The 27,275-nt window shown below is 43.7% G+C and overlaps 2 protein-coding genes across 2 annotated transcripts in view; both read left to right on the top strand.

Moving 5' to 3' along the window:
• The window catches only part of LOC309550127 (apolipoprotein L3-like), a gene marked incomplete at its 3' end in the record, with an annotated part of 466,585 nt that extends 440,320 nt beyond the window's left edge, over positions 1 to 26,265 (top strand). Inside the window, exon 2 of the mRNA XM_082250575.1 lies at positions 25,501 to 26,265. Within this exon, the coding sequence (XP_082106701.1) occupies positions 25,501 to 26,265 (765 nt within the window). The remainder of the gene's footprint in view (positions 1 to 25,500) is intronic.
• Positions 1 to 27,275, top strand: part of LOC309548982 (apolipoprotein L4-like) — a 646,785-nt gene that overhangs the window by 440,441 nt on the left and 179,069 nt on the right. The window lies entirely within an intron of this gene.

Genomic DNA, 27,275 nt, shown 5'->3' with positions numbered 1-27,275 from the left:
CTAGCCGATCAGTCTGTGGCAGTCTGGTTTGGGCAGGCCAAACTGGGCTTCTTGGTCACCCTGTTTCCCTAATAGACACAGGGTGACTTACACATAGGAGGGGCCTAGGGGGCTGAGAGAGGGATTTCCCAACCTCTCTAAGTTAAGATGTGTTCCACGGGCCCCCCAACCAAAGTGACTCCCGTCACATCTCTCCCCTTTCGGAAGGAGACTAACACAGGAGATTTTAAAGTTCCAGTCCCCCAATGTCTGTACCCACAGAGTACCCGAAACAGTACCCCAAACAAATTGTCCCGAACAGAGCATTATTCACCCAGCCTCTCTCGTAGAACATACCCGCTGCGGGGAGAAGCGTGGACTGGCCCTTCTCCCTGGAGTCCTTTCAGCCACTGGAGAGAAGACAGGGTGACTGGGCTCACTCCCTCATGCTGTTGGGGACCTGGGCCGACTGCCCAGCATCCCTGGGATATAGAGGTGAAGACCGCAGTCCCATCCCCTACCACAGGAAATCCATCTTTTGTTAGTTGAGGGCAGAGGCCAGCCGCATTCTGCTCTGTTGCCAGCTCTTCTGCTGGGTTAGTGTCATCATTCTGGGGTGCCGTCTGCTACTGGGAAGTGGAGTCAGCTGCTCCATCTTCTTTAACCTCATCTGGCTGTTGGGGCCACCTTTCTCTGGTACCGTCTCCCAGGTGCATAGATCCTGGCTGGGGAGGGATGACAGTTTCCTCCGCTCTGACTGACTTTTGGGGAGGGAGGACGACAACCTCCTCTCCCTTCTCCCCCTGGATCCTGATCTGCTGCTGGGGTGTGACCGCCACCTTCTCACCCTGGGCCTCCCAAACTGCCACATGTGTGGGGCAGAGGTCTTGGACCCTCTGTCCAGTTGTCAGTGCTTCTGCTGTTGAAGTTTCTTGTAACTCCACAGATGCTTCTGGCAGTAAATCCCATGTCCCTGACAGTGGTGTGGCAGAAAGGTCAGCTGACTCTTCTCTCAGGGAGGCTGAAGCTGCTGATGGTGCTGGGTAGAGCTCAGTGATGTTAGGGCCTGATGCCAGCTGTTCATAGGGAAGTAAATTGAAAAGTCAGTGGCCTTACACACATCTTCCTGGGTCACCAATTGTTGCAGGCAGAGGTCAGCAGCGCTAGGCCTGGATGCCAGCTCTTCTGCTGTAGGCTCACTGGATTGTTCTTCCTCAGCAGAAAAATCTATTAAATTCTCAGTCTCTGGAATTGCTGAAAGTCCAGGGCACGGGCTGGTGGCCCTTGGGCTCAGTGCCAATACTTTGGCAGGTGACTTATCATCCATAACATCCTCCAATGAAAAATCAATTAAAATTGTAATCCAAGGTTGGGGAATGAAGATGGCTTCCTCTTCTCCCATACCTTTAAACTGCAGATGGGAAGAGGAGCTAGCTGCTTCATCTCTCGTACCTTTATCCAGCTGCTGAACAGATGCATTCCTCCATCCAAGCTCGTCATGTGCAAAAGGTTCATCAAGGTGAGTCAACACTTGCTGCATCTGCCATAAGACCTCTGCATCCCAAACCATAGGTGCAGGTGAGCAAAGCACACTATTACTGTGCCACATTGCCGACTCTTCAGACAGAATTTACGGACAGTCAGCTAGTACTTCTGGATATTCCCAGGCAAGGGGAGCCCAGCCCTGGTGCTGAGCAGAGTCTAGCAGCCGTCTGTAGGCGATCTCCAGCTCCCATTCCTGAATGGTCAGAAACTCCATCTCTTCCAGTGCCCAGAACACTTCCGAGATGTTCATGATCTCTTCTCTGTAATCCATAATTTCCTCTAACTGCCACTCCAAATCGCTCCCAAAGTCAGGGTCCTTGGACAGCCTCTCTAATAACAGCCCTGGGCTGCCATAGCAAAAGCCTTCCGTTGTGCTGTCATCCGCTGTCCATGGGCACACTTGGGTTACATACCAGCGGAGGGCTCTGTAGCTCTCGTCCAACCGCATCTCCACCTGGACCAGCCTGCTTAACTCAGCTTTCCATTCCTTGTGTGGTTGTCTCCCCAAAAACAGCATTCAAACTTCCTACTGCAACCAGTACCTTTCCTGGAAGGATTTTTCCCCTGGTGTCACTGCTCATGGGCTACCTCCCAGAATTCCAAGCAGATTGTGTTGGTAGAGGGGTTGAGGGGAGATGATCAGTGCCGGGAACAGAGAAAGGGGAAGATTTGTGCTGGGAGGGTGAATTTTGAGTAGTAAAGTAGGATTTGTAAAGTAGGATTTTTTCTTAAGGGGAGAAGATTTGTGCTGGGGGGAGGGGGGGTGCAAATATTTGTGCTTCGAGGGGTGAGTGTGCAGATTGGTGCTAGTTTTTTTTTTTTTTTTGGAGGTGAGGGATTGGGGAATTTTAGTGAGGGAGAGTATTACTTGTGAGTACAATTTTGCAGTCCCCTGACCCCTATGCTGTGCATTACAACCCCTGACTCTACCACTCTTTAAAATGTATACTCCTGACTCCTAGTCTTCATTACAGATCCTTGTCCCATGCATTCTGTGCATTACACACCCCCGGCCCCTGCACTCTGTGTTATGTATTTTGAAAACCCGGCACTGACTACAGCACTCAGTGGGTTACATACTGCTGACCCTTGAGCCTTACAGACTCCTGCACTATATACACTTTATTGTACATTACATACTTCTCACCAAAGTGTTTATTGTCGCAACAGTTGCTGGTTGCTATTTCAATGAAGTTCTTCTTTAAAGTAGGCTCAGACAAAGTGATAGCTCTTTCTGTTTTCAGTACACAAAAGTATATGGAATGGCAGTGTTTCACTTTTTTTAATATTGTGCTGAGGTTTACATGCGTCTGTGAGATTTGTACATGTGGCACAGCAATTGAAGCATATTTCATAGATACAAGGAGGCTCAATTTTGTTTAACCATGCCCCTTATCTCAGGAGCTTTACAAGTCTGTAGGAAGTTCTGGAGCAAGGCCAAGCAGAGGATGCCATCTGCAACAATTTGCCAGTGCCTTCTTTACCCCTTCCCAGGGTAAACAATATTGACTGCAATGTCCTAGCTACTAGGTGACTTAGAGGGGACAGTGTGTACAGGGAAGGGGCAATGTGTACAGAGAGGGGGTGCAGTGTGTACAGGGAGGAGGAGCAGTGTGTACAGAGAGGGACAGTGTGTACAGTGAGTGAATTAAATGGGAGCTGCATCCTAGGTTGTGTTTTTTTTTTTTTTTTTCTTCAGCCTATTAAGTCGCACACACAATATTTAGTGTATTTAACTACACCCACTTTTTGCCATGCTGCAGGTCAAGTTCTGCCTAAAATATCTTTCAAATATCATTCTCAAGTTCTAAAGTTGGAAGGTATGGGAAAGGCAGAGCTGATGAGTGTTTGCTCATCACAGCCGGTGTTTACACTTGTGATTGCTGCAGTGGATCACAACGATCACCAGATATGAAACCACTCTCATTGGCTCTGTGTTTTCTGGCTTTGGTAAGCACTTGCTATTGACAAATGTGATCACAGGCATTGTCCAGTGACAGCGTGACCACAGAGACTGGCACATGCATGCTAAGGGGCATGCACCAGCAAAAAAAAAAAAGGTATTTAAAGAAGACCATAGGTAGTGGACCATCCATCCAATTATTACAATGGTTGGTGCTGAAGAGGTTAAGATCTGGTCACTGAATCAAGCGCCCAATAACACTACAAGGCGTTTCCTACACATACAGTGACTTCAAAAACAAGGACATACGTGTAATACAGAAATCAGCTTTTGAATAGCTTCATCAAGGTGGAGAATATAAGAGGGGAATTCTTTCACTTTCACATTTCAGAACGGCTAGCATCTCTCTTCTCCCGAAGCAAAGTAAGGTTTTGTATTTTCTACAGGGCATAGTCTACCTGCATTTACAAGCAGTAAATATTTTCTTATATTATAGTTGTTACCTGCCCAGGAATGCCTTTAGTATTAGTTTTGCCTGTAGTGTATTTTTGCTGACTAAGGTTTAGGATACTAAGCTGGTTTTTATCATTAACCTACACAGTTTATCAGAACATGTAAAGTTGGGCTATAGCAAACACTGCTTCCTTTTCTTTCCTTTACATGCTTTTTCCAAAAAAAGAAGGGAGGGGGACATAATACAAAGAAATGTTTACTTGGAATGTATTTATCTTTTTTATGTATTCCTTTATTTTATTTTGATATCCATTTTTCCCAGTCCTATACAAAAACTACAGCAACTCTATTCATTTCCTCTACAGAGCTTGGGCTCTGGCGAAAAACCCTCCAATTGCACTTATCTCTTCTCAAATCATTTAATAGTCAGTGTTTGAATTGGAAACATTTTCATGCACTTTATGAAATACATCATTTGGTCATTTTATAAAATATAAAATTGTATCCTACTAGTTCTTTATTTAGATAGAAATACATCATTATTAATATATGCAGAATCTACATACCACTGATATTGTACTTGAGATCATTTTAAAAGTTTAAAATGTTTTTCTTTTCTAGTTTTAGTGCACCTGTAAACTGTGAACCTAAAACTTTTCAAGAAGTAAAACCAGAAATGGTAGGCTAAATAGAAGTTACTACTTGTGAAGACATATATTTAATTAATAAAATTCAGATATTGATATTTCTTTTTGTTCTTACAGACTCATTATTCAGACAAAAGACAAAAGCAAATTAAGCTCAATGAGGTAATATAAAGTATATCCTGTAAAAAATTAAGCCTTAAAGCACATTTCTTTTAATGCATGTACACATGGGTATTTTTTTTAACCCTAACTTGTAAATGCTAGTCTGAAGATCATCATTTATGGATGGTGTTAGAGCCGGTCCACACTGCCGCGACTTGTCAGGCGACTGGTCAGCCTGACAAGTCGCGCTCCCTCGCGGTCCATTGACTGCTACAGGACCCGTTCTAATAGGAGCGACACAAGTCGCTCCGACTTAGAAAAAGGGTCCTGTACTAATTCGGGGCGACCTCGGAGCAACTTGCATAGACTTCCATTATGTGAAGTCCCTGCAAGTCGCTCCGAAGTCGTGGTGCATGGTAATGCACAAGTCACCCCCGAAGTCGTGCAGAGTCGTGTCGCCTTAGTGTGAACCGACTCTCAAGATTTAATCAGCAAATATTTACTAAACTCTTACAAAACATCTACAGAGCTCAGTCCAGTCCCCAATATCTTGAAAATGCCTGCTGAATTCTGCCTAATGTTTGTTAAGGCTACAGATAGCATTCCTGCATTCTATATTTGCAGATTACAGCTTGAAAATATGTCTTCATATTTATTCAGGTAAAAATAAAAATATTGCAGGTGGCGCTGTCAGCTTCTTTTAACATGTTACCTGACTACTTTCAGAGCTTGGGATGAATGAACACTAAAGGGTGTCCAGCAGAAAACTCAAACATCCATAACAAAATAAAAAATACCCAAATATGGGGAAAAAATTAAAAAAAAAAAGAGTCTTTATTCACTTAATTGAACCTTAAAACCCTAAGCAACAGAATAAATTAATTATAAAAATTGCACCCCTGGGAGGAGTAGAATTATAAATCCAACAATCAAAAAAAGATAAACCAAATTTATAAACACAATTTTATACAAAAGAAGTTGTAAACATAGGGTTTGATTTAGATTGTGCACTTTGCAAGGGAATTTGCTCAAATACCCAATCACATGCAAGGAAGGTTAAAAAAAAAAAAAAAAAAAAACAGCATTTTTGCTTGCACAGGATTGGATGATGGAAGTCATCAGAGCTTCCCCTCATTTACTAAGCTCTGGAGCAAATTCACTTGTAGAGTGCAAATGCACATGTAAGGCTGCAAAGTGCACAGGCATTTTAATAAATCAACTCAAAAAATCATCAAAGTCACAATACTATAATCTATAGAACAATTTACCATAACAATTTATTGTGAGCACAAAATGAAAAACAAAAGACAATAAATGCTACTCATGAGTTCCTCTGAAAACAACCAAAAATCACAAGACATACCAATGTCGGATTACAATTAAACAATATAATGAGATAATGTGATCCTGCTGGAATAATCAGACACAGAGAATCTCCAAAAATATTTAGCCTTATAAATGCTAAAGTCTCAGCAAAAATAGATATTGCATTTATTGAGGTCTTGGGGAGGAATCCTGGACATCTATAATAAATTAACCAGGATTTCATGTGGAAGATTTTCTTTAACCGAAAGGCCTTTTTGGATCCTTTTTGGATCTCACAGAGCAGACCCAATCAGGATGAACCACTTGTACATTATGCATATCATATTATCATGTATGTAAAAAATATGCAGCTATAGAGATATGTGGCAAAGTACTGTGTGAAAAAAAACCCATAAATGAACTTAAGGAATGATACCTGACTGTGATAACCCGGGCCTTATGATGCAAATGCATGTTGGGCCCCAGGAACCCAAACTGATCTGCAAATAGACCTCCACATGGAGATAAAGCTGTATAATAAAACTCTATAATAATAGGTGGAAATCAACTTGTTGCAGCAGTATTGGAGGAACAAAAGTGGCCTGCTATATCAATGTTGAAACAATATGAGGATCCTACATTTGGGAGAGGCCTCATTATACCAGAGGTAGATGTAACTTATATCATCTGAATATATGAAGGTTGTAAGCCAACACATTTTGTAGTAAGTGAACATTTGTTGCCACATTATAACCAGGTTATCAAAGCCAGTTGATAATACTTCACCCCATCCAGAGTATAGGCCATATCCACATTGTCCATTTGTGTAACGGCACAAAATCCAGTCAGGAAAATCATAGTCAAAAAGTTCCAAAAGTAATTTAGAGAATGCGCCTAAAAAGTAGAAGTGCCAGTTTTCTGATTTGACAAGGTGGAGACCTTAAAGTGTTACTAAACCCACAACAGTAAAATCAGTCTGTATATGCAGTAAAGCATACTTGTTAAACTCACTGTGGAACTTAAGGGGTTAATCCTCTGCATTGTATAAAAATGCTGTTTGATCCTGTATGCACAAATCCTCCTCTTCTTGCATTGTCTCCAAAACATGTCCAGATAGGAAATGGTCACTGGATTCAGGCTGCACATGCTCAGTTTGGTGTGTATTGCTAGAGAGTTGTTTTTCTTGGGAGGGTACATGTGCTCAGCATAGGGTCAATCAGCACTATCCAGACAGAGGGTCAGGGGTCCTGTATCCTGATAGTGCAGTATGAAAACTCCTCCTACAAACTTTACCAGGAACTGATAGAAGTCACAAGACTGGTATATACTGCTGATGGAAAAAGGTATTTAGCAGTTTATATTTACTAAAATAATTGCATTTCCATGTTCTGTGTACTGCTGGAGACTAGGGTTGAGCGAACACGGACTGTATTATTCGTGTTCGTACCGAATAATTGGATTTTTGTTACCCGAACACGGACCCGACAACTTTACTGTATGTTCGGGTAAAAATCCGTGTTCGGTCATTTTATTTCCGGGTTTTGTATGCATTGGCGCGCTTTTCATGGCGGGCTTTCAACAGCCAATCAACAAGCGTTTAACTGGTGTGCCTTAAGCCATCCCAGCCATGGCTACAAATGTATTAGTAGCTGTGATTGGCCATCTGAAGCATGTGACCAAGTCTTTATAAGTTCGAGACGGAGCGCCGCTACGTCATTATGCTGTAGTTCAGGGACAGAGCACACATCGTGCTGGCTGCTGATTAGGGACAGACAGGCAAAAATCATTTGTGTCCGAATAGAATTGAGGGACAGGTCGGAGTGTTTTAGGCAGGGCGAGTTGTAGGGCATTTTAGGGCGAGGCTGCTGATTTTTAGGGTCAGTGTTCTACAATCGATTTTGCAGTGACCGATCTTATCAATCCTTTTAGGGAGAGGCTGGAGATAGGCAGGTGTCAGTGGTCCACATCGATTTTGCTGTGTGTGGGGTGCAGTGAACACAATCTTTTTGCCCACTAAGGAGGAGGGAGAAAAGTCTTTTCTATCAGTCACTGTGTGCAGCGTTTTTCCTTCAGTGCTGCTGTGCTGACTGTGATAATACACTGCTGTGTTCACATGTGCTATTATTGAGTGATTTCAAAAGTTATACACTTTTTTCTATTCCACTATTCAATATACACCCTTGGGTTAAAAAAATTAAATTGTGGCATAGTCTGTACTAATCTAGTTAAAAATTACAAACTTAAAAGGGGAATTTTTTTTTTCCCTCCATAGCCTGCAGCAGAGCTGACTGATATAAGACACTGCTGTTCACATGTGCTATTGATAAATCACACCAATTTTATATCATATTTTCTATTCCACTATTCAATAAAAACCTTTGGGTATAAACAATTAAATTGCGGGATAGTCTGTGTCGGTACGTGTGAGATACACCTTTCCAATTTTTGGGGTGCATCTCATACTTCCGAGGATTTGAGGGTGCTGCCTGTTCCGAACTCCTCCTACTCCTCATCCTGCCTTTGGGGGTACAAAAAATAGTAATTGGGGCCTAGTCTGGTTCTGTACGTGTGAGATACATACACCTTTTTTTTGATAATATTTTCTATTCCGCTATTTTATAAAAACCTTTGGGTATAAACAATTAAATTGCGGGATAGTCTATGTCGGTACGTGTGAGATACACCTTTCCAATTTTTGGGGTGCATCTCATACTTCCGAGGATTTGAGGGTGCTGCCTATTCCGAACTCCTCCTACTCCTCATCCTGCCTTTGGGGGGGTACAAAAAATAGTAATTGGGGCCTAGTCTGGTTCTGTACGTGTGAGATACATACACCTTTTTTTTGATAATATTTTCTATTCCGCTATTCAATAAAAACCTTTGGGTATAAACAATTAAATTGCGGGATAGTCTGTGTCGGTATGTGTGAGATACACCTTTCCAATTTTTGTGGTGCATCTCATACTTCCGAGGATTTGAGGGTGCTGCCTGTTCCGAACTCCTCCTACTCCTCATCCTGCCTTTGGGGGTACAAAAAATAGTAATTGGGGCCTAGTCTGGTTCTGTACGTGTGAGATACATACACCTTTTTTTTGATAATATTTTCTATTCCGCTATTCAATAAAAACCTTTGGGTATAAACAATTAAATTGCGGGATAGTCTGTGTCGGTATGTGTGAGATACACCTTTCCAATTTTTGGGGTGCATCTCATACTTCCAAGGATTTGAGGGTGCTGCCTGTTCCGAACTCCTCCTACTCCTCATCCTGCCTTTGGGGGTACAAAAAATAGTAATTGGGCCCTAGTCTGGGTCTGTACGTGTGAGATACATACACCTTTTTTTTGATAATATTTTCTATTCCGCTATTCAATAACAACCTTTGGGTATAAACAAATAAATTGCGGGATAGTCTGTGTTGGTACGTGTGAGATACACCTTTCCAATTTTTGGGGTGCATCTCATACTTCCGAGGATTTGAGGGTGCTGCCTGTTCCGAACTCCTCCTACTCCTCATCCTGCCTTTGGGGGTACAAAAAATAGTAATTGGGGCCTAGTCTGGGTCTGTACGTGTGAGATACATACACCTTTTTTTGATAATATTTTCTATTCCGCTATTCAATAAAAACCTTTGGGTATAAACAATTAAATTGCGGGATAGTCTGTGTCGGTACGTGTGAGATACACCTTTCCAATTTTTGGGGTGCATCTCATACTTCCGAGGATTTGAGAATGCTGCCTGTTCCGAACTCCTCCTACTCCTCATCCTGCCTTTGGGGGTACAAAAAATAGTAATTGGGGCCTAGTCTGGGTTGTACGTGTGAGATACATACACCTTTTTTTTGATAATATTTTCTATTCCGCTATTCAATAAAAACCTTTGGGTATAAACAATTAAATTGCGGGATAGTCTGTGTTGGTACGTGTGAGATACACCTTTCCAATTTTTGGGGTGCATCTCATACTTCAGAGGATTTGAGGGTGCTGCCTGTTCCGAACTCCTCCTACTCCTCATCCTGCCTTTGGGGGTACAAAAAATAGTAATTGGGGCCTAGTCTGGGTCTGTACGTGTGAGATACATACACCTTTTTTTTGATAATATTTTCTATTCCGCTATTCAATAAAAACCTTTGGGTATAAACAATTAAATTGCGGGATAGTCTGTGTCGGTACGTGTGAGATACACCTTTTCAATTTTTGGGGTGCATCTCATACTTCCGAGGATTTGAGGGTGCTGCCTGTTCCGAACTCCTCCTACTCCTCATCCTGCCTTTGGGGGTACAAAAAATAGTAATTTGGGCCTAGTCTGGTTCTGTACGTGTAAAATACATACAGCTTTTTTTTGATAATATTTTCTATTCCGCTATTTAATCTACACCTTTGGGTAAAAACAATTAAATTGCGGGATAGTCTGTGTCGGTACGTGTGAGATACATACACCTTTTGATATCATATTTTCTATTCCGCTATTCAATCTACACCTTTGGGTAAAAACAATTAAATTGCGGGATAGTCTGTATCGGTACGTGTGAGATACACCTTTCCAATTTTTGCGGCGCATCTCATACTGCCGAGGATTTGAGGGTGCTTCAGTCTGCCTCCTGCCTGTTCCGAACTCCTCCTACTCCTCATCCTGCCTTTAAGGTACATAAAATTGTAATCGGGGCCTAGTTTGTGTTTGTACGTGTGAGATACACCGTTTTGTAAAATTTCAACTATTCCGCTATTCAATATACACCCTGTTTGAGTGTAAAAAATCAAATTGCGGGATAGTCTGTATAGGTACATGTGAGATACACCTTTTTAAATTTGTTTGGCGCATCTCCTTCTACCGCCGAGGATTGCAGGGCGCTTCAGTTTGCCTCTTGTTCCCAAGTCCTCCTACTCCTCTTCCTCATCCTGCCTTTAGGGTACAAAAAATAGTAATCGGGGCCTAGTTTGTGTTTGTACGTGTGAGATACACCGTTTTGTAAAATTTCTCGTATTCCGCTATTCAATATACACCCTGTTTGAGTGTAAAAAATTAAATTGCGGGATAGTCTGTATCGGTACATGTGAGATACACCTTTCTAAATTTGTTTGGCGCATCTCCTTCTACCGCCGAGGATTGCAGGGCGCTTCAGTTTTCCTCCTGTTCCCAACTCCTCTTATTCCTCTTCCTCATCCTGCCTTTAGGGTACAAAAAATTGTAATCGGGGCCTAGTTTGTGTTTGTATGTGTGAGACACACCGTTTTGTAAAATTTGTCCTATTCCGCTATTCAATATACACCCTGTTTGAGTGTAAAAAATTAAATTGCGGGATAGTCTGTATCGGTACATGTGAGATACACCTTTTTAAATTTGTTTGGCGCATCTCCTTCTACCGCCGAGGATTGCAGGGCGCTTCAGTTTGCCTCCTGTTCCCAACTCCTCCTACTCCTCTTCCTCATCTTGCCTTTAGGGTACAAAAAATTGTAATCGGGGCCTAGTTTGTGTTTGTACGTGTGAGAAACACCGTTTTGTAAAATGTGTCCTATTCCGCTATTCAATATACACCCTGTTTGAGTGTAAAAAATTAAATTGCGGGATAGTCTGTATCGGTACATGTGAGATACACCTTTTTAAATTTGTTTGGCGCATCTCCTTCTACCGCCGAGGATTGCAGGGCGCTTCAGTTTGCCTCCTGTTCCCAACTCCTCCTACTCCTCTTCCTCATCCTGCCTTTAGGGTACAAAAAATTATAATCGGGGCCTAGTCTGTGTTTGTACGTGTGAGATACACCGTATTATAAAATTTTTCCTATTCCGCTATTCAATATACACCCTTTTGGAGTGTAAAAAATTAAATTACGGCATAGTCTGTATCGGTACGTGTGAGATACACCTTTTAAATTTGTTTGGCGCATCTCCTTCCACCGCCAAGGAGTGCAGGGCGCTTCAGTTTGCCTCCTGTTCCCAACTCCTCCTACTCCTCTTCCTCATCCTCCCTTTAGGGTACAAAAATTTTTAATCGGGGCCTAGTCTGTGTTTGTATGTGTGCGATACACCGTTTTTTATCCTTTTTCCTATTCCGCTATTCAATATACACCCTTTTGGGGTAAAAAACATTAAATTGCGTCATAGTTTGCATATTTGACTGTCAGATACACCCGTGCGATACTGTTGTTGTTTTGTTCCGCTATTCAATAAACACCTTTCTAGGGCAAGATCATAAATTACAGAAATATGAGGAGACCGTCAAATAGGGGCCGTGGCCTGGGTCGTGGTGCTACTGGTAGAGCTCCTGTTGCAAGGAGAGGACGTGGTCGATCTGTGCCAGCTACATGCACAAGTGAAACACCTTCCTCAAGTGTGAGTAGGCGACAGAACCTGCATCAGTATTTGGTAGGGCATCATACGCCTCTAGAAGTGATGAGGCCAGAAGAAGTAGAGGCGATAGTAGATTGGTTTGCTGCTGACAGTGCCTCCATTTCCTTCACATTGTCTCCCACCCAGTCTACTGCAGAAAGGTCAAAGTTGGCACCTGCAGCCAATGTCCAACCATCTTTCACCTCACACCCTTGCAAATCAGGCAAGCAGTCTGAGCCCCAAGCCATACAGCAGTCTCTTCTTCTTTTTGAGGACTCTGTCAGCAGGGTTTCCCAGGGCCATCCACCTAGCCCTGCCCCAGAAGTGGAAGAGATTGAGTGCAGCGATGCCCAACCACTTATTTCTCAAGATGAGTACATGCAAGGACCATCGCAGCACGTCTCCGATGATGACGAAACGCAGGTGCCAACTGCTGCGGCGTTCAGAACTGTGGAGACCGACAAGGAAGGCAGGGGTGAAGACTGGGTGGAAGATGATGTGGAGGACGATGAGGTCCTTGACCCCACATGGAATGAAGGTCATGCAGGTGACCTGAGTAGTTTGGAGGAAGAGGCGGTGGTCGCACAGAGCCACCAGCACAGCAGAAGAGGGAGCAGGGTGCAGAAGCGGAGCAGCCGTGCCCTAGACACTACGCCTGCTACTGCCCAACGCAGCAAGGGAACGAGCGCAGCAAAGCCAGCTCAAAGGAGTTCTCTAGCGTGGAAGTTCTTTAGAAAATGTGCTGATGACAGGACACGAGTGGATTGCACCCTGTGCAATCAGAGCCTGAAGCGAGGCATAAACCTTCTCAACCTGAGCACAACCTGCATGATCAGGCATCTAAGTGCAAAGCACGAGCTACAGTGGAGTAGACAACTTCAAAACCAAGAAACATCTCTGGCTCATCCTGCTTCCTCTTCTGCTGCAGTCTCGGCCGCTCCATCCACATCTGTAGTGATACCGGCACCTGCCACCCCGCAAACAGTTGATCTGTCAGCAACACCACCACCTGGGTCGCCAACCATCTCCACAATGTCCCGTGGAAGCGTTCAGCTTTCCATCTCCCAAACACTTCAGAGGAAGAGGAAGTACCCCCCTACCCATCCACGATCCCTGGCCCTGAATGCCAGCATTTCAAAATTCTTGGCCTTTGAAATGCTGTCATAACGTCTGGTGGAGACGCAGTTTTAAAAACCTTATGTCGGTGGCTGTCCCACAGTACGTCGTGCCCAGCCGCCACTACTTTTCCAGGCAAGCCATCCCTTCCCTGCACAACCAAGTGGGGGAAAAAATCAGGTGTGCACCGCGCAACGCCATCTGTGGCAAGGTCCACCTAACTACCGATACGTGGACCAGTAAGCACGGTCAGGGGTATTATATCTCCCTAATGGCACACTGGGTAAATGCAGTGGCGGATGGGCCTGAGGCGGATAGCAATTTGGCACATGTCCTTCCACCACCGAGGATTGCAGGGCGCTTCAGTTTGCCTCCTGTTCCTAACTCCACCTACTCCGCTTCCTCATCCTCTACCGCCTCCTCATCCGGTCAGCGTAACACCTTCACCACCAACTTCAGCACGGCCAGAGGTAAACGACAGCAGGCAGTTTTAAAACTTGCCTGTTTGGGGGAAAAGCCACACACCGCGCAGGAGTTGTGGAGGAGCATGGAACAGCAGACAAATGAGTGGTTGCTGCCAGCGAGCCTCAAGCCCGGCCTGGTGGTGTGCGATAACGGGCGAAATCTCATAGCAGCTCTGGGCCTAGCCGGTTTGACGCACATCCCTTGCCTGGCGCATGTGCTGAATTTGGTGGTGCAGAGGTTCCTTAAAAACTACCCCGATATGTCAGAGCTGCTGCAGAAAGTGCGGGCCGTCTGTGCGCACTTTCGGCGTTCTCACCCTGCTGCTGCTCGCCTGTCAGCGCTGCAGCGTAACTTTGGCCTTCCCGCTCACCGCCTCATATGTGAGGCGGCCCACAAGGTGGAACTCCACCTTGCACATGCTGGAAAGACTGTGCGAGCAGCAGCAGGCCATAGTGGAGTTTCAGCTGCAGCACGCACGCGTGAGTCGCTCTGCGGAACAGCACCACTTCACCACCAATAACTGGGTCTCCATGAGAGACCTGTGTGCCTTGTTGCGCTGTTTTGAGTACTCCACCAACATGGCCAGTGCTGATGACGCCGTTGTCAGCTTAACTATCCCACTTCTATGCCTCCTTGAAAAAACAATTCAGGGGATGATGGAAGAGGATGTTGCACAGGATGAGGAGGAGGAGGAGGAGGATGAAGAGGTAACATTTCCAAGGCTTTCAGGGCAGTCATTCGCAAGGGGCTCCGAGGGTGGGTTCCTGCACACACAAACGCCAGGGACACAATTGTCCAGCAGGGGCACAGTTCTGGAGGATGAGGAGGAGGAGATGGAGGAGGAGATGGAACCATGTTCACAGCAGGGTGGCACCCAGGCCAGCTCATGGCCATCACTGGTGCGTGGCTGGGGGGATACAGAGGACACAGACGATACACCTCCCACAGAGGACAGCCTTTCGTTGCCTCTGGGCAGCCTGGCACACATGAGCGATTACATGGTGCAATGTCTCCACAACGACCGACGAGTTGCCCACATTCTAACTTGTGCTGATTACTGGGTGGCCACGCTGCTGGATCCCCGTTACAAGGACAACGTACCGTCCTTAATTCACTCACTGTACAAGTGCACGCTGGTAGACGCGATGCTGCTGGCATTCCCACCTGACAGCGGGGCCACAGTGGAAGCACAAGGCAGAGGAGGAGGAGGAGGAAGAGGTCGCCAACGCAACCAGGGCATCACCAGCACCTCAGAAGGCAGGGTTAGCATGGCCGAAATGTGGAAAAGCTTTGTCAGCACGCCACAACAAACAGCAGCACCAGCAGCTCATATGGAACGTCTTAGCAGAAGGCAGCATTTCACCAACATGGTGGAGCAGTATGTGTGCACACGCCTACATGTAGTGAATGACGGGTCTGCCCCCTTCAACTTCTGGGTCTCCAAATTGGGCACATGGCCTGAGCTTGCCCTTTATGCCTTGGAGGTGCTGGCGTGCCCTGCAGCCAGTGTATTATCTGAACGGGTATTTAGCACGGCTGGGGGCGTTATCACAGACAAGCGCAGCCGCCTGTCCAGAGACAATGTGGACAAGCTCACGTTCATTAAAATGAACCAGGCATGGATCCCACGGGACTTTTCCGTACCTTGTGCAGAATCGCGATGGATACCGACCTTACCCAGCCATTGTTCTATTTTTGCTCTTTCTCACTCTTTTGGGGTGTACCCTCATTTAAAATTTCTGAAAAAAAGCAGTGTTGGCTACCTCGTCCTCCTCAGGGCCAGATTAACATAGGGGCTATTGGAGCTGCATCTCCAGGCCCCTACCTTTATATAGGCCCCGGGTTGGCCATATTCACTGTTACCGCTCTTCTGTCACTTGTAAACACAGAAGTCTGGCTTCTATGCTCGCTTCCCCAGGCAGCTCCCTCAGAACCTCCCCACACAGCACGAAGGCCGGACAAGGAGGGACAGTTGCATGCATGGATGGATGCATGGATGTGTTTATGGGCTTCAGAGACAGCATCCCATGTTGAATTAGGCATGCATGGCTGCACCCTTCCTCCTCTGGGTGCATGCCAAGGCACGGCCCTTAAGGCCCTTCAAAATCCTCAGCACCAAGCCCATGATGCTCTTAATCCGGCCCTGGTCCTCCTCCACCGCCGCTTCCACCTACACCGCCCATAGGTGTGCGCAGCCTATTGCATTAGGGTGTGCACCCCAAAGTTTAAATACACATGCATGTGTTTGCCTACATGTACATGGCCCCGATACATTTCTCTCCCTGCTGGCAAAGTGAAATAGAGCAGAGCAGGTCCGAGGGAGATCTTTCCCATCTCCTCACTGGCAAACAGAGCGATAATGCTAATGTGCCCTAGGCGATTAGGGTGTGCCCAGGTACACCCGGCACACCCTGTGCGCACGCCTATGACACCGCCACATCCACCACCACCTCAACCTCCCTCCTACTCCATATGGGCCTCGTCCTTCAGAGATGAAGAACATTGTTTTATTTTTCTGTTTTTTTTTATTGTTTTAAGTTATTTCCCTATCCACATTTGTTTGCAGAGAACTTGCCATGCTCTTAACTACGTTTTGCTGCCATTTGCAGCACTCTAGCCCTTTCCATTGGTGTTTTAGAGCCATTTTAGTGCCTGAAAGTTCGGGTCCCCATTGACTTCAATGGGGTTCGGTGTCCGGGAAAAGTTCGTCAAAAGTCCGGGACACGGACCCGGACTTCTTTTTAAAGTTCGGCCGAACCCGCCGAACACGGACATCCAGGTGTCCGCTCAACTCTACTGGAGACCAGATATAGTGAATGCAGGTTCTGGGTTGAGTAACACTTTAACCTTCTTAGCGGTATTCCCGAGTGTGGCTCGGGGTTAAATTTCAGAGCCAAAAGCGGTACCCCGAGCCACACTCGGGGTACCGCCAGAAGCGTTGCTGGATCCTGTAAAAGAGGTTACTTACTTTGTCATCGGGATCCAGCGATGTATGCGAGCGGTATGCGGCGGCGGATCTTCCTCCCGATCCTCTCCGTGCCCCCCCGTGACGTTCGCAGGGGGGTGGAACCGGCGGCAAATTCAAATGTAAAACACACCAAACACACTGATACCATTCAAAATAAAATGAATTCACATTACATTGCCCCCCAGTGCCCTTTCCTGCAATTTTACTGTACTTTTTATATATATATATATATATATATATATATATATATATATATATATATATATATACGTATATGTATATATATATAAAAACACACGTATATGTATATGTATATATATATATGTTTACATACATACATACCTACTTTAACTTATTTATAGTTTTTTATTATATTAAAATTTATGATTTTGTGTTTCAAACTTTATCATACCCAAGATGTTGTAAAGAATAACGCACAGAAAAAAAAATATAATATGTAAATAGTTGGTTTGGGCTGCTCATTCTTAAGAATTACATGCAAAATAATGGTACCGCTTTCAACACCTAAAATCCGAAATAATCATACCGCCAGGGAGGTTAAAGTGGAAGTAAAACCTAATACTTAAATTCTCCCCTACAATCATTAATGTGAGCTGAGTTCAGCCTTAAGTGTCAAAATGAAAAAAATCCCAGTTTTTCTACCTTTATTTTTCATTTATCAGTGCTGTCACATGACTTCAGTCCCTCTTCCTGCTGAGTCCAAGAGCAACAAGTGGGTTTGGTTACTGAAAGCTAGTGGCATAACTTCCAGGGAGGGGCCCTGTTTCTGTGTGGCCAGTGGGTTTATACAGGATAGGAGGAGCTGATCATAGGTTCCCGCCCAGTATTTTCTCATCAGAAAGGATGCATTGTAAAATTTCATGAGAACATGAAGAAATAAAAAAGGAGCCATTTACACAGGACATAGGATGGAGGGGGGCTGTGCAAGGCTTTCAATCAAGACTACCATAGGGGAAGAGAGATGGACGCCGGGGGGAACAGTCAGTGTAGCTGGAAGTGCCCTGTGATCTCAGCTCACAGTCTACAATGATCACTATACATCAACACCACATGAATCTGCCTTGTAGTGTGAGTGCAATGCATGACAAGCAGAGAACAACACATGCTTTAAAATTGTAGTGTTATTGCAACGCATGACAAGCAGAGAACTCCCAATTAACCAACATTTTAGTGAACTAGAACTTCACATGATCCAACATTGAAGCTTGAGTGCAACGCATAACAAGCAGAGGACAACGCATGACAAGCAGAGAACTCCACATGATCCAACATTGTTGTGTGAATGCAATACATTACAAGCAGAAAACAACCCATGAAAAGCAGAGAACAACGCATGACAAGCAGACAACTCCCCATGATTCTGCCTTGCAGTGTGTAACACAAAGACTGCAGTATAATGCACTGGATTCCTCCTTGGAGTGTGTGTGTCACGTGATGGTGTATAATTGCAGTGTGTGTGTGTGATGTGATGGTGTATACATTGCAGTGTGTGTGTCATGTGTTGGTGTATACATTGCAGTGTGTGTGTCATGTGTTGGTGTTTACAGTGCAGTCTGTGTGTCATGTGTTGGTGTTTACAGTGCAGTTTGTGTGTCATGTGTTGGTGTATACAGTGCAGTGTGTGTGTCATGTGTTGGTGTATACATTGCAGTGTGTGTGTGTCATGTGATGGTGTATACATTGCAGTGTGTGTGTCATGTGTTGGTGTATACATTGCAGTGTGTGTGTGTCATGTGTTGGTGTATACAGTGCAGTGTGTGTGCCATGTATTGGTGTATACAGTGCAGTGTGTGTGTCATGTGTTGGTGTTTACAGCGCAGACTGTGTGTCATGTGTTGGTGTATACAGTGCAGTTTGTGTGTCATGTGTTGGTGTATACAGTGCAGTGTGTGTGTGTCATGTGTTGGTGTATACATTGCAGTGTGTGTGTGTGTGTCATGTGATGGTGTATACATTGCAGTGTGTGTGTCATGTGTTGGTGTATACATTGCAGTGTGTGTGTCATGTGTTGGTGTATACAGTGCAGTGTGTGTGTCTTGTGATGGTATATACACTTCAGTGTGTGTGTCATGTGTTGGTGTATACATTGCAGTGTGTGTGTGTGTCATGTGTTGGTGTATACATTGCAGTGTGTGTGTCATATGATGGTGTATACATTGCAGTGTGTGTGTGTCATGTGTAGGTGTATACATTGCTGTGTGTGTGTGTCATGTGTTGGTGTATACATTGCAGTGTGTGTGTCTTGTGATGGTGTATACATTGCAGTGAGTGTGTGTGTCATGTGTTGGTGTATACATTGCAGTGTGTGTGTCATGTGTAGGTGTATACATTGCTGTGTGTGTGTCATGTGTTGGTATATACATTGCAGTGTGTGTGTGTCATGTGTTGGTGTATACATTGCAGTGTGTGTGTCATGTGTTGGTGTATACGTATACATTGCAGTGTGTGTGTGTGTGTGTGTTATGTGTTGGTGTATACATTGCAGTGTGTGTGTGTGTGTGTCATGTGTTGGTGTATACATTGCAGTGTGTGTGTCTTGTGATGGTATATACACTGCAGTGTGTGTGTCATGTGTTGGTGTATACATTGCAGTGTGTGTGGGTCATGTGTAGGTGTATACATTGCTGTGTGTGTGTCATGTGTTGGTATATACATTGCAGTGTGTGTGTCATGAGTTGGTGTATAGATTGCAGTGTGTGTGTCATGTGTTGGTGTATATGTATAGTCATGTGTTGGTGTATACATTGCAGTGTGTGTGTGTCATGTGTTGGTGTATACATTGCAGTGTGTGTGTCTTGTGATGGTATATACACTTCAGTGTGTGTGTCATGTGTTGGTGTATACATTGCAGTGTGTGTGTGTGTCATGTGTTGGTGTATACATTGCAGTGTGTGTGCCATGTGTAGGTGTATACATTGCTGTGTGTGTGTCATGTGTTGGTATATACATTGCAGTGTGTGTGTCATGTGTTGGTGTATACATTGCAGTGTGTGTGTCATGTGTTGGTGTATACGTATACATTGCAGTGTGTGTGTCATGTGTTGGTGTATACATTGCAGTGTATGTGTGTGTCATGTATTGGTGTATACATTGCAGTGTGTGTGTCTTGTGATGGTATATACACTGCAGTGTGTGTGTCATGTAATGGTGTATACATTGCAGTGTGTGTGTCATGTGTTGGTGTATACATCGCAGTGTGTGTGTCATGTGTTGGTGTTTAAAGTGCAGTGTGTGTGTCATGTGTTGGTGTATACAGTGCAGTTTGTGTGTCATGTGTTGGTGTATACAGTGCAGTGTGTGTGTCATGTGTTGGTGTATACATTGCAGTGTGTGTGTCATGTGTTGGTATATACAGTGCAGTGTGTGTGTCATGTGTTGGTGTATACAGTGCAGTGTGAGTGCCATGTGTTGGTGTATACATTGCAGTGTGTGTGTGTCATGTGATGGTGTATACATTGCAGTGTGTGTGTCATGTTTTGGTGTATACATTGCAGTGTGTGTGTCATGTGTTGGTGTATACAGTGCAGTGTGTGTGCCATGTGTTGGTGTATACAGTGCAGTGTGTGTGTCATGTGTTGGTGTATACATTGCAGTGTGTGTGTCATGTGTAGGTGTATACATTGCTGTGTGTGTGTGTCATGTGTAGGTGTATACATTGCTGTGTGTGTGTCATGTGTTGGTGTATACATTGCAGTGTGTGTGTCATGTGTAGGTGTATACATTGCTGTGTGTGTGTCATGTGTTGGTATATACATTGCAGTGTGTGTGTGTCATGTGTTGGTGTATACATTGCAGTGTGTGTGTCATGTGTTGGTGTATACGTATACATTGCAGTGTGTGTGTGTGTGTGTGTGTGTGTTATGTGTTGGTGTATACATTGCAGTGTGTGTGTGTGTGTGTGTCATGTGTTGGTGTATACATTGCAGTGTGTGTGTCTTGTGATGGTATATACACTGCAGTGTGTGTGTCATGTGTTGGTGTATACATTGCAGTGTGTGTGGGTCATGTGTAGGTGTATACATTGCTGTGTGTGTGTCATGTGTTGGTATATACATTGCAGTGTGTGTGTCATGAGTTGGTGTATAGATTGCAGTGTGTGTGTCATGTGTTGGTGTATATGTATAGTCATGTGTTGGTGTATACATTGCAGTGTGTGTGTGTGTGTCATGTGTTGGTGTATACATTGCAGTGTGTGTGTCTTGTGATGGTATATACACTTCAGTGTGTGTGTCATGTGTTGGTGTATACATTGCAGTGTGTGTGTGTGTCATGTGTTGGTGTATACATTGCAGTGTGTGTGCCATGTGTAGGTGTATACATTGCTGTGTGTGTGTGTCATGTGTTGGTATATACATTGCAGTGTGTGTGTCATGTGTTGGTGTATACATTGCAGTGTGTGTGTGTCATGTGTTGGTGTATACGTATACATTGCAGTGTGTGTGTCATGTGTTGGTGTATACATTGCAGTGTATGTGTGTGTCATGTATTGGTGTATACATTGCAGTGTGTGTGTCTTGTGATGGTATATACACTGCAGTGTGTGTGTCATGTAATGGTGTATACATTGCAGTGTGTGTGTCATGTGTTGGTGTATACATCGCAGTGTGTGTGTCATGTGTTGGTGTTTAAAGTGCAGTGTGTGTGTCATGTGTTGGTGTATACAGTGCAGTTTGTGTGTCATGTGTTGGTGTATACAGTGCAGTGTGTGTGTCATGTGTTGGTGTATACATTGCAGTGTGTGTGTCATGTGTTGGTATATACAGTGCAGTGTGTGTGTCATGTGTTGGTGTATACAGTGCAGTGTGAGTGCCATGTGTTGGTGTATACATTGCAGTGTGTGTGTGTCATGTGATGGTGTATACATTGCAGTGTGTGTGTCATGTTTTGGTGTATACATTGCAGTGTGTGTGTCATGTGTTGGTGTATACAGTGCAGTGTGTGTGCCATGTGTTGGTGTATACAGTGCAGTGTGTGTGTCATGTGTTGGTGTATACATTGCAGTGTGTGTGTCATGTGTAGGTGTATACATTGCTGTGTGTGTGTGTCATGTGTAGGTGTATACATTGCTGTGTGTGTGTCATGTGTTGGTATATACACTGCAGTGTGTGTGTCATGTGTTGGTGTATACATTGCAGTGTTTGTGTGTGTGTGTCATGTGTTGGTGTATACATTGCAGTGTATGTGTGTCATGTGTTGGTGTATACATTGCAGTGTGTGTGTCATGTGTAGGTGTATACATTGCTGTGTGTGTGTCATGTGTTGTATATACATTGCAGTGTGTGTCATGTGATGGTGTATACATTGCAGTGTGTGTGTGTCATGTGATGGTGTATACATTGCAGTGTGTGTGTCATATGTATGTTGGTGTATACATTGCAGGGTGTGTCATGTGTTGGTGTATACATTGCAGTGTGTGTGTCATGTGATGGTGTATACATTGCAGTGTATGTGTCACGTGTTGGTGTATACATTGCAGTGTGTTTGTCATGTGATGGTGTATACATTGCAGTGTGTGTGTCATGTGATGGTGTATACATTGCAGTGTGTGTGTCATGTGATGGTGCATACATTGCAGTAAACATTCCAGCCTTACAATGACTTCTCCCTCCCTCTCTCTCTCTCTCTCTCTCTCTCTCTCTCTCCCCCAAAACGAGGCTTGAAAGAGAAGAGCTGCTGCACAGTCTGCAGAAGGCTAGAAGGGATGGGAGAGGTTCTGGGAAGGATGGGGGCGGTGCTGGGAAGGATGGAAACGGGGCTGGGTGGTGCTGGGAAGGACAGGGGCGGGTTTCCTGAATGCTAGGCTGGATTGCTCACACAAAGACCTACAACCTTTTCAGGAAGTGCCTGAGAGCTGCCAAATTCAGTTAAAAACAGGAAGTAGCTGATTTTCTGGCTCAGATTATATTTTTTAAGCAACACAATCAGCAAACCTAAAAAAGAATATGAAAGTTAAACATATTTAACATACTAATCATGGGCAAATTTACAATTTTGACTGGAATTCCTTTTTAACCACTTAAGCCCCGGAAGATTTTACCCCCTTCCTGACCAGGGGGTATTTTGCGATTCGACACTTTTTCCCCACAAATAGAGCTTTCTTTTGGTGGTATTTGATCACCTGTGCGATTTTTTGATCATGCGCTATAATCAAAATAAGAGCGTCAATTTTGCAAAAATAACAATATTTTTCACTTTTTTTATATGAAATTCCCCTGAAAAAATGTAAAAATCAAAATGTTTTTAAATTTTTGGCCAATTTATTTTCTGCTACCTATGTTTGGTAAAAAAAAATCACAATAAGCGTATTTTGATTGGTTTGGGCAAAAGTTATTGCGTTTACTAACTACGGGAAAGATTTTTTGTCATTTTTGTTGTTTTTTTTTAACATGTAATGGCGGCGATCTGCGATTTTTTTTGGGGGACTGCGACATTGTGGTGGACAGATCGGACCCTTGATTGACATTTTTGACACTTTTGGGGGTACCAGTGACATTACTACAATAATCAGTGCTATACATATGCACTGTTACTGTAAAAATGACACTGGCAGGGAAGGGGTTAACTTTATTGGAGAGGGATGGGTTAAGTGTGTCCCTAGGGGCATGCTTCTAACTGTGCAGGGATGTGGCTTTGTGTGTAACAGCACAGATCAACGGTCCTACATAGCAGGACCGTTAGATCAGTGCTTTTACACAGGGGAGAATGACAGGCGGCTTTGTTTACACTAGCCACCCACTAGCCACCTGCCTTTCTCCCTTCACAGCGGACAATCGCGAGTGACCGGCGGACATCGGGTCCACCGGTCACACGCACGGAGGTGTCCGCGAACGAGCCGAGGAGGGCGCGCCCGCCTGCTATTGGCTCCCAGGCTAGTGACGTACCGGTACGTCACTTTGCCTGGTCGGGGCTGACCTCCGCAGTATATGTACTTGCAGCGGTCGGCAACCGGTTAATGTCACCACCGAACCTCTCCACCTCGTCCAACCAGTGAATGCTTTGTATTCAATAAGAGAAATGCAAGGTGTTCTCTGAAAACCTTAACTAAGTGACATTTAGTCAACTAAAGTGTTGCGTATCATAAAAAACTGTCATGGCTGATTTTGGATTATCTTTATCCTCTTTTGTAGATCGCTGCATCGTTGTGCAGCGATCTTACCCGGAACTGGAAGCGGGTTACCTGGTTTTAACAGGTATCCCCCCCAAAAAGTGCCAAATGTGACAGTGGTAGGTGGGAGGGTGCGAACAAGCAGAGCTTCCACTTTTGGGTGGAGCTCCACTTTAATATTTATTGTTGGTAATGTATTCAGGTAATATGTGCAATCGCATTACAGCCAATAGAGTTTAAAGTGTTTTTTTTTTTTGTTTTTTTTTTAATATTTTTAAGTTGCACTTCTGTTTGTCAAAAAGCAATATTTTGGTTTTATTTAGAAAGAGGTTATATATCACAATGGCTAAATCTGTGTCTGTAGTCCATGTTCAAACCTTAATACTAAAAGTAATACCAAGTTATTCGATTTTTACTCCCAGAATATATAATGGCTTTGGCAATTCTAGAGAAATACTTAAATAATGCATTAAAATTTAACGAAACTCATTTGATTTTAGTCGACTAAAATGTACTGGAGATTTTAGTCAACTAAAAAAACACGAAAACTAAAGCAATTCAGATGACCAAAATATGACTAAAACTAAAATGGCATTTTAGTCAAAAGACTATGACTAAAACTAAATCGAAATTTGACGTCAAAATCAACACTGACTGGCCTGAAGCAGGATTGAAACCAAAGAATAATGGAAAAGTCAAAATTCCCTAACTCTATACTTATTTCAGGTCATTGACTCAGACAGTTTTGAAATCAAAGCAACAGCATAATTCTCCCATGACATATATCTTTTAAAGCTGAATTTGAGATACTGATAATGCAGTTCTGTATTCATTAAAAAAATATTAAGCATATATTTTAAATAAAAAAAGCATAGTTAAACTGCATAAACATTCAGATGGTAGTATCCTTGAATCTACTAATCATTGTGACATGTGGTTTTCCCTGAAGATAAACTCTGCCTTCCCTATAAACTTCACTATACTTGCTTATGCACATGGCACATGGCAATTTATACTTTCTTGCTTCCCTGGGGCAACTGATTTAGACTGACAAATTCCTAGCATGGTGTAAACAGGATAACCTTGGTATTAGAAGTCATAGCTAGAGCTGGAGAAGCTGAAAAAGACAGTTTGTGCACTCTACATCAAAAACCTCTCACCCTACTAGCAGCTCATTTCTAGGTTAAAGCGGAGTTCCACCCTGAAAATTTTATTTTCACCGTCGGTCTGCTTGCTCTAAATTACCTGTAAAACAATTGGATAATTATTTTTTTTTTTTATTCTCTTACTTGTTTTTAAAGAAAATATACTTACCTTACTTCCTCTTCCTCCCTCTGCGGCCACTGGCAGGCAGGTTTGCAATCTGGGAACCTATTTTATACACAGGAATGTGGCAGCCAGCAGCATGATATGTGGGGGATTATGTAGTCTTTAGCATCCTGGCCAATCTATACCACAGCCTGTGCTGTCCATGCATATATCCGACAATGATTATGCAACCATAACTGTGCTAAACATTCAACAAACACTTTCTTCTAATTGTTTTTTTTTTTTTTCCCTGAACAGTATCATCGAGACTATAAACAGCTATCAACTTTTTTCAAGGATGCTATTTCAGACTGTATTAATGAACTGTACACCATTGCGGACGATGTGGACAAATTCCATAAGGGAGCCACCATCACCAATGTTGTGGGAAGTACTGCTGGAATTTTGGGTGGAATCACCACCATTGTAGGCCTTGCTCTAGCTCCAGTGACATTCGGCGCATCTCTGATAGTTAGTGCTGTTGGAATTGGTGTAGCTACAGCTGGAGGTGTCACTGGAGTTTCTGCTTCTATAGCAGACACTGTGAATACTAAAAAGAAATGTGAAATAGTAAGTGGGAAAATACAAGAAATTAACAAAATGATAGATGCATTAAAAGATCTTGCTTTAAATATCCAAAAGCTTGCTACACAAATCATAAATGAAGTTAGAGTACCTTTTGGGGAAGATGATGTAGCCAGAATGGGGGGCAGAGTAGTGTTTGTTGGGGTGGAAGCAGTCAGATTGGCTCAGCTGGGGAAGATAGGAGCGGCTGCAGCTCGGGGGGCTGAGTTAGCAGCACAGGGAGCACGAGCAATTCGTGCCGTTTCTGGAGTCTTTGCAGCACTGTTTGTAGTCATTGATGCTGCCTTTCTTGTAAAGGGATCAGTAGAGCTCCATAGAGGTGCTAAAACAAAGAAAGCGGAAGAGATAAGGAAGATTGCAGATCGACTGCTAGGAACATTACATGACATGCAAGAAAACAATAAGACCCTACTTGATGAAATAAAGGATTTACTTTAGAACCCACTTTGTAATGGATTGCATTCCAATGCAAACATACACATGTATATCAGCAGTGGCTTGCAAAACATATGAAGCCCTCACTTAACATCGATGTTGCTTACAGAAGTTCATTAGCATTAGTTTGTTTGAATATCTGCTAAATTTTACGCTTCTTATAATCATTACAAATACAATATGACTACTTATATCACAAATAACAATTGAGTACTGTCAATGATACTTTTTAAATTTGAGTTAACATCCAAATTTTGAGGAAAAGCTTTCAGGGTGTTCCTTCTTCAAGGTAAAAGCAGTGCTTATATCACAAATATCATCTTAGAGCTTAGTAGCTAACAGGCAGTATATATACAGTATGTAACGGATCAACCGGCATCCCGTCTGGGTACTTCCGTTGATGGATTCTCCTAGTGCTTCCCTAGGGCTCCAAGCACTCCACCAGACACCCTAACCACCTCAGACCCCACGAACTGCCGCAGCTTGGTTGGGGTCTCGCCGTCTCCTACCCACCCTGGACCTACGACAAGGCTCTAGGTTCCCGTGGGTTAACCTCTCTTTCCCAAGAGAGTGCAGCAAGAACAGGAACAAGCTCTTACAAGAGCTTAGTGATTATCCAAGGAAGTATGAAGAGCATAGCAATCCCTTGTAGCAGGTTCCCCCAATGAGAGACAGGACTCTAGATTGAGGGTGAAATAGAACTCAAACTTTAATGGTACAGCTCCTCTTTTATACAGTTTTCCCCCACAAGGTTACCGCCCAGGTGGACCTTGTTGGGAACAGGCTCCCGAGATTCACAATCCAATGAAAACAGAGTTTTACACAACCATACAGTGTACACAATCTATCCCCTCTTCCTGATTACAGTATCATATGCAGATGAAAGTGTATACAGGAACATAATTAACCTAAACTAATTATCTGGCCATCTGGACAGAACAATGTGAGGTCATTAACATTTAACAATGGGACAGGCACAATCCACATTCACATATACATTCCATAATAAGTTT

This window comes from Pelophylax lessonae, assembly GCF_965119305.1.
Source record: "Pelophylax lessonae genome assembly, chromosome: 3".
NCBI classification, from domain to species: Eukaryota; Metazoa; Chordata; class Amphibia; order Anura; family Ranidae; genus Pelophylax; species Pelophylax lessonae.
The sequence above is the reverse complement of the archived record's forward strand: the minus strand, read 5'-3'. Positions and strand labels throughout refer to the sequence as shown.